Source organism: Homarus americanus, unplaced genomic scaffold, assembly GCF_018991925.1.
Source record: "Homarus americanus isolate GMGI-L3 unplaced genomic scaffold, GMGI_Hamer_2.0 scaffold49760, whole genome shotgun sequence".
In the NCBI taxonomy this organism is placed as follows: Eukaryota; Metazoa; Arthropoda; class Malacostraca; order Decapoda; family Nephropidae; genus Homarus; species Homarus americanus.
Genome location: NW_024735242.1, coordinates 5,819 through 14,214, shown reverse-complemented (window position 1 = coordinate 14,214; position 8,396 = coordinate 5,819). Strand labels below are relative to the sequence as shown.

The following is an 8,396-nucleotide window of genomic DNA, read 5'->3' as shown; positions in this document are numbered from 1 at the left end:
CTGCCCCTGTGTGGGTCCCTCGGTGCCGCATCTTCAAGGATTGGTCACTGAGTGCATCGACACCCCTGGGAAGGTGCTAGGGGTGCCACCGCCCGTGGAAGGGTCCCTGGTGACGCCGCGACCCCTGAGAACGTCCATTGAGGCGTCGGTGCCCCTGCATTGGCCCCGGTTGGCGCCGTTGCCCCTAGGAGGTCCCCTGAGAGAGCCAGACCTGTAGGGCCCCTGGGTGCAGTAGATTTGTGCTATTTTGAACTATGGTTGATGCAACGCTAAATAAATACACCTTCCATCACATTTCCAATATTCTCGCATTCTGAAGAAGGTAACAGAGAATAATATCCAACAGGAAAACATAAGTTGAGGTGTTGTGCTGACTGACTGTTCTCTTCTCCTATTGGCTGCAATTTGGAGGTTTAAAAAAATAGTTCACCAATCACAGTTTAGTAAGGGACTGCTGCAAGTATGTAATATATATGAGACAGCGAAACAAGCTGCCAGATGCAACGTTAAATATATACACCCCCCAACACTTTTCCAATATCATTGCATTCTGAAGAAGGTAACAGAAAATAATATCCAACAGGAAAACATAAGTTGAGGTGTTGAGCTGATTGACTGTTTTCTTCTCCTATTGGCTGTAATTTGGTGCGTTAAAAGAAAAGTCCACCAATTACATTTCAATAAGGGACTGGTGGAAGTATGTAATATATTTGAGACAGCAAAAAAGCATGTCATTGGGCCTTTGGGGACCCTTGGCAGAGCCCCTGAGGGAACGACATCCCTGAGAGGACCCCTGGGGTCGCCGCCGCCGTTACGAGGGCCCCTGGGATGTAACTGCCCTTGGGAGGGTCCCTGGTGATGCCGCGACCCCTGAGAAGGTCCAGTGAGGCGTCGGTGCCCCTGCATTGGCCCCTGTTGGCGCTGTTGCCCCTAGGAGGTCCCCTGAGAGAGCCAGACCTGTAGGGCCCCTGGGTGCAGTAGATTTGTGCTATTTTGAACTATGGTTGATGCAACGCTAAATAAATACACCCTCCATCACATTTCCAATATTCTCGTATTCTGAAGAAGGTAACAGAGAATAATATCCAACAGGAAAACATAAGTTGAGGTGTTGTGCTGACTGACTGTTCTCTTCTCCTATTGGCTGTAATTTGGAGGTTTAAAAAAATAGTCCACCAATCACAGTTCAGTAAGGGACTGCTGGAAGTATGTAATATATTTGAGACAGCGAACAGGCATGTCATAGAGCCTTTGGGGACCCTTGGCAGAGTCCCTGGGGGAACGACACCCCTGAGAGGACCCTGGGGGCGTCGTCGCCTTTACGAGGGCCCCTAGGACGTAACCGCCCTTGGGAGGGTCCCTGGGGACGTCGCCGCCCCTGTAAGGGGCCGTGAGGCCATAAGTACCAATGGGAGATCCCCTGGGAGCCCCACCGCACTTGAAAGGGTCCCCGGGAAGGTCGCTGGGGACGTTTCTATCACTGGGGGTCTCTCTGGGGGCACCATTATCCTTGGGAAGGTCCCTGGGGGCTCCACTGCCCCTTGGGGCCCCGGAGCCCCTGAATGGGTTCCTGAGACCGCCACCGCCCATGGCAGAGTCCCTGGGGCAGCGCCGGCCCAAGAGAGGGCTCCTTGCAACGCCAGCGCCCCTTGGAGGTTGCTGGGGTCGCCGCCGTCCCTGGGTGGATTCCTGGGAACGTCGTCGCTCCTCGTAAGATATCTAGGGGGGTTGCTGCCCCTGTGAGGGTCCCTCGGTGCCCCATCGTCCAAGGATCGGTCACTAATTGCATCGACACCAGTGGAAAGGTGCTAGGGGTGCAGCCGCTCGTGGAAGGGTCCCTGGAGGCGCCGCGACCCCTAAGAAGGTCCAATGAGGTGTTGGCGCCCCTGCAAAGGCCCCTGTTGGCGCCGTTTCCCCTAGGAGGGCCCCTGAGAGCGCCAGACCTGTAGGGCCTTTGGGTGCAGTAGTTTTTGAGCTATTTTGAACTATGGTTGATGCATTGCTAAATAAATACACCCTCCATCACATTTCTAATATCATCGCATTCTGAAGAAGATAACAGAATAATATCCAACAGGAAAACATAAGTTGAGGTGTTGTGCTGACTGACTGTTACCTTCTCCTATTGGCTGTAATTTGGTGGTTTAAAAAAATAATCCACCAATCACAGTTCAGTAAGGGACTGCTGGAAGTATGTAATATATATGAGACAGTGAAACAAGCTGATAGATGCAACGTTAAATATATACACCCTCAACACTTTTCCAATATCAGTGCATTCTGAAGCAGGTAACAGAGAATAATATCCAACAGGAAAACATAAGTTGAGGTGTTGAGCTGACTGACTGTTCTCTTCTCCTATTGGCTGTAATTTGGTGGGTTAAAGAAAAGTCCACCAATCACAGTTCAGTAAGGGACTGGTGGAAGTATGTAATATATCTGAGACAGCGAACAAGCATGTCATAGGGCAGAGTCCCTGGGGGAACGGCACCACTGATAGGGCCCCTGGGAGCGCCTCCCCCATTACGATAGCCCGTGGGACGTAACCGCCCTTGGGAGGGTCCCTGGGGACGTCGCGGCCCCTCGAACGATCGCTCGGCTGCAAGCACCTATGGGAGATCCTCTGGGAGCCCCACAGCACTGGAAAGGGTCCCTGGAAAGGTCCCTGGGACGCTTTTATAACTGGGAGTGTCTCGGGGGCGCCGTTATCCCTGGGAAAGTCCCTGGTTCCTCCGCCGCCCCTTAGGTCCCCAGAGCTCTTGAATGGGTTTCTGGGAGCCCCACCACCCATGGGAAAGTCCCTGGGGGGAAGTGCCGCCCCAGAGAGGGCTCCTTGGGGCACGGGCGCCCCTGGGAGGGTGCTAGGAGTGCCGCCTCCCGTGGAAGGGTCCCTGGAGGCGCTGCGACCCCTGAGAAGGTCCAATGAGGCGTCGGCACCCCTTCATTGGCCCCTGTTGGCACCGTTGCCCCTAGGAGGGCCCCTGGGAGCGCCAAACCTGTAGGGCCCTTGTGTGCAGTAGTTTTTGCGTTATTTTGAATTTTGGTTGATGCTACTCTAAATAAATACACCCTCCATCACTTTTCCATTATCATCGCATTCTGAAGAAGGTAACAGAGAATAATATCCAACAGGAAAACATAAGTTGAGGTGTTGTGCTGACTAACTGCTCTTTTTCTATTGGCTGTAATTTGTGTTAAAAATAGTCCAACAATGACAGTTCAGTACGAGAATGCTGGAAGCATGTAATATAAAATGAGACAGCTAAACAAGGTGGTAGATGCAACGCTCAACATATACACCCCTCCAAGACTTTTCCAATATCTTCGCATTCTGAAGAAGGTAACAAAGAATATATCCAACAGGAAAACATAAGTTGAGGTGTTGTGCTGACTGACTGTTTTCTTCTCCTATTGGCTGTAATTTGGTGGGTTAAAAGAATAGTTCACCAATCACAGTTCTGTAAGGGACTGCTGGAAGTATGTAATATATTTGAGACACCGAACAAGCATGTCATAGGGCCTTTGGGGACCCTTGGCAGAGTTCCTGAGGGAATGACACCCCTGAAAGGACCCCTGGAGGCGTCGCCGTCGTTATGAGAGCCCCTGGGACATAACCGCCCTTAAGAGGGTCCCAGGGGACGTCGCCACCCCTGGAAGGGGCTGTGAGACCGTAAGTACCAATGGGAGATCCCCTGGGAACCCCACCGGACTTGAAAGGGTCCCTGGGAAGGTCCCTGGAGACGCTTCTATAACTGGGAGTACCTTTGATGGCTCCGTTATCTCTGGGAAGGTCCCAGGGGCTCACACTCTCAAATCAGAGCCCCCTGAATGGGGTTCCTGGGACCGCCACCACCCATGGGAGAGTCCCTGCAGCGCCGCCCATAGAGGCCTCCTTAGGACTGACGCCCCTGGGAGGGTGCTAGGTGCCAATTTTCCTGAAGGGTCCCGGGAGGCGCCGCGACCCCTGAGAAGGTCTAGTGAGGCGTTGGCGCCCCTGCATTGGCCCCTGTTGGCGCCGTTGCCCCCAGGAGGTCCCCTGAGAGTGCCCGACCTGTAGGGCTCCTTGGTGCAGTAGTTTTTGCGCTATTTTGAACTATGGTGTATGCAACGCTAAATAAATACACCCTCCATCACATTTCCAATATCAGTGCATTCTGAAAAAGGTAACAGAGAATAATATCCAACAGGAAAACATAAGTTGAAGCAGTTGACTGGGACTGTTCTTTTCTCCTATTGGTTGTAATTTGGGGGTTTAAAAAAATAGTCCACCAATCACAGTTCAGTGAGGGACTGCTGGAAGTATGTAATATATATGAGACAGTGAAACAAGCTGGTAGATGCAACGTTAAATATATACACCCCCAACACTTTTCCAATATCAGTGCATTCTGAAGAAGGTAACAGAATAATATCCAACAGGAAAACATAAGTTGAGGTGTTGAGCTGACTGACTGTTCTCTTCTCCTATTGGCTGTAATTTGGTGGGTTAAAGAAAAGTCCACCAATCACAGTTCAGTAAGGGACTGGTGGAAGTATGTAATATATCAGAGATAGCGAACAAGTATGTCATAGGGCAGAGTCCCTGGGGGAACGGCACCACTAATAGGGCCCCTGGGGGCGCCGCCGCCATTACGATAGCCCGTGGGACATAATCGCCCTTGGGAGGGTCCCTGGTGATGTCGCGGCCTCTCGAACGATCGCTCGGCTGCAAGCACCTATGGGAGATCCCCTGGGAGCCCCACAGCACTGGAAAGGGTCCCTGGAAAGGTCTCTGGGACGCTTTTATAACTGGGAGTGTCTCTGGGGGCGCCGTTATCCCTGGGAATGTCCCTGGTTGCTCCGCCGTCCCTTGGGTCCCCAGAGCTCCTGAATGGGTTTCTGGGAGCCCCACCCCCCATGGGAAAGTCCCTAGGGGTAGTGCCGCCCACAGAGAGGGCTCCTTGGGGCACGGGCGCCCCTGGGAGGGTGCTACGGGTGCCGCCCCCCTAGGAAGGGTCCCTGGAGGCCCTGCGACCCCTGAGAATGTCCAATGACGCGTCGGCGCCCCTGCATTGGCACCTGTTGGCGCCGTTCCCCCTAGGAGGGCCCCTGGGAGTGCCAGACCTGTTGGGCCCCTATGTGCATTAATTTTTGCGCTATTTTGAACTTTGGTTGATGCTACGCTAAATAAATACACCCTCCATCACTTTTCCAATATCATCCCATTCTGAAGTAGGTAACAAAGAATAATATCCAACAGGAAAACATAAGTTGAGGCGTTGTGCTGACTGACTGTTCTTTTCTCCTATTGGTTGTAATTTGGTGGTTTAAAAAAATAGTCCACCAATCACAGTTCAGTAAGGGACTGCTGGAAGTATGTAATATATATGAGACAGTGAAACAAGCTGGTAGATGCAACGTTAAATATATACACCCCCAGCACTTTTCCAATATCAGTGCATTCTGAAGAAGGTAACAGAGAATAATATCCAACAGGAAAACATAAGTTGAGATGTTGAGCTGACTGACAGTTCTCTTCTCCTATTGGCTGTAATTTGATGGGTTAAAGAAAAGTCCACCAATCACAGTTCAGTAAGGGACTAGTGGAAGTATGTAATATATCTGAAACAGCGAACAAGCATGTCATAGGGCAGAGTCCCTTGGGGAACGGCACCACTGATAGGGCCCCTGGGGGCGCCGCCGCCATTACGATAGCCCGTGGGACGTAACCGCCCTTGGGAGGGTCCCTGGTGACGTCGCGGCCCCTCGAACGATCGCTCGGCTGCAAGCACCTATGGGAGAACCCCTGGGAGCCCCACAGCACTGGAAACGGTCCCTGGAAAGGTCCCTGGGACGCTTTTATAACTGGGAGTGTCTCTGGGGGCGCCGTTATCCCTGGGAAAGTCCCTGTTTGCTCCGCCGTCCCTTGGGTCCCCGGAGCTTCTGAATGGGTTTCTGGGAGCCCCACCACCCATGGGAAAGTCCCTGGGGGTAGTGCCGCCCACAGAGAGGGCTCCTTGGGGCACGGGCGCCCCTGGGAGGGTGCTAGGGGTGCCGCCCCCCTAGGAAGGGTCCCCGGAGGCCCCGCGACCCCTGAGAATGTCCAATGACGCGTCGGCGCCCCTGCATTGGCACCTGTTGGCGCCGTTCCCCCTAGGAGGGCCCCTGGGAGTGCCAGACCTGTTGGGCCCCTATGTGCATTAATTTTTGCGCTATTTTGAACTTTGGTTGATGCTACGCTAAATAAATACACCCTCCATCACTTTTCCAATATCATCCCATTCTGAAGTAGGTAACAAAGAATAATATCCAACAGGAAAACATAAGTTGAGGCGTTGTGCTGACTGACTGTTCTTTTCTCCTATTGGTTGTAATTTGGTGGTTTAAAAAAATAGTCCACCAATCACAGTTCAGTAAGGGACTGCTGGAAGTATGTAATATATATGAGACAGTGAAACAAGCTGGTAGATGCAACGTTAAATATATCCACCCCCCAACACTTTTCCAATATCAGTGCACTCTGAAGCAGGTAACAAAGAAAAATATCCAACAGGAAAACATAAGTTGAGGTGTTGAGCTGACTGACTGTTCTCTTCTCCTATTGGCTGTAATTTGGTTGGTTAAAGAAAAGTCCACCAATCACAGTTCAGTAAGAGACTGGTGGAAGTATGTAATATATCTGAGACAGCGAACAAGCATGTCATAGGGCAGAGTCCCTGGGGGAACGGCACCACTGATAGGGCCCCTGGGAGCGCCGCCCCCATTACGATAGCCCGTAGGACGTAACCGCCCTTGGGAGGGTCCCTGGGGACGTCGCGGCCCCTCGAACGATCGCTCGGCTGCAAGCACCTATGAGAGATCCTCTGGGAGCCCCACAGCACTGGAAAGGTCCCTGGGACGCTTTTATAACTGGGAGTGTCTCGGGGGTGCCGTTATCCCTGGGAAAGTCCCTGGTTCCTCCGCCGCGACCTTAGGTCCCCAGAGCTCTTGAATGGGTTTCTGGGAGCCCCACCACCCATGGGAAAGTCCCTTGGGGTAGTGCCGCCCCAGAGAGGGCTCCTTGGGGCACGGGCGCCCCTGGGAGGGTGCTAGGAGTGCCGCCTCCCGTGGAAGGGTCCCTGGAGGCGCTGCGACCCCTGAGAAGGTCCAATGAGGCGTCAGCACCCCTTCATTGGCCCCTGTTGGCACCGTTGCCCCTAGGAGGGCCCCAGGGAGCGCCAAACCTGTAGGGCCCTTGTGTGCAGTAATTTTTGCGCTATTTTGAATTTTGGTTGATGCTACTCTAAATAAATACACCCTCCATCACTTTTCCATTATCATCGCATTCTGAAGAAGGTAACAGAGAATAATATCCAACAGGAAAACATAAGTTGAGGTGTTGTGCTGACTAACTGCTCTCTTTTCCTATTGGCTGTAATTAGGTGGGTTAAAAAAAATAGTCCACCAATGACAGTTCAGTACGGGAATGCTGGAAGTATGTAATATAAATGAGACAGCTAAACAAGGTGGTAGATGCAACGTTCAATATATACACCCCTCCAAGACTTTTCCAATATCTTCGCATTCTGAAGAAGGTAACAAAGAATATATCCAACAGGAAAACATAAGTTGAGGTGTTGTGCTGACTGACTGTTTTCTTCTCCTATTGGCTGTAATTTGGTGGGTCAAAAGAATAGTTCACCAATCACAGTTCTGTAAGGGACTGCTGGAAGTATGTAATATATTTGAGACACCGAACAAGCATGTCATAGGGCCTTTGGGGACCCTTGGCAGAGTTCCTGAGGGAATGACACCCCTGAAAGGACCCCTGGAGGTGTCGCCGTCGTTATGAGGGCCCCTGGGACATAACCGCCCTTAAGAGGGTCCCAGGGGACGTCGCCACCCCTGGAAGGGGCCGTGAGACCGTAAGTACCAATGGGAGATTCCCTGGGAACCCCACCGGACTTGAAAGGGTCCCTGGGAAGGTCCCTGGAGACGCTTCTATAACTGGGAGTACCTTTGATGGCTCCTTTATCCCTGGGAAGGTCCCAGGGGGCTCCGCCACCCCTTGGGGCCCCGGAGCCCCTGAATGGGTTCATGGGACCGCCAACACCCATGGGAGAGTCCCTGGGGGCAGCGCCGCCCCCAGAGAGGCCTCCTTAGGACTCCGGTGCCCCTGCGAGGGTGCTAGGGGTGGGGCCCCCCTAGGAAGGGTCCCTGGAGGCCCCGCGACCCCTGGGAATCTCCAATGACGCGTCAGCGCACCTGCATTGGTACCTGTTGGCGCCGTTACCCCTAGGACGGCCCCTGGGAGCGCCAGACCTGTTGGGCCCCTATGTGCAGTAATTTTTGCGCTATTTTGAACTTTGGTTGATGCTACTCTAAATAAATACTCCCTCCATCACTTTTCCAATATCATCCCATTCTGAAGAAGGTAA

General features: G+C 52.6%; 1 protein-coding gene across 1 annotated transcript; it reads right to left on the bottom strand.

The window, feature by feature from the left end:
* Nucleotides 1–731: 731 nt before the first annotated feature.
* On the bottom strand, nucleotides 732–8,075 carry LOC121870826 (collagen alpha-1(I) chain-like). The gene is made up of 7 exons (XM_042372794.1): nucleotides 7,892–8,075; nucleotides 5,581–6,159; nucleotides 4,634–5,103; nucleotides 3,806–4,083; nucleotides 2,528–2,909; nucleotides 1,234–1,719; nucleotides 732–968 (listed from the first exon to the last, which is right to left on the bottom strand). Exons 1-7 carry the CDS (start codon nucleotides 8,073–8,075, stop codon nucleotides 732–734), a joined length of 2,616 nt encoding a protein of 871 aa, XP_042228728.1.
* Between the last annotated feature and the right edge of the window lie 321 nt (nucleotides 8,076–8,396).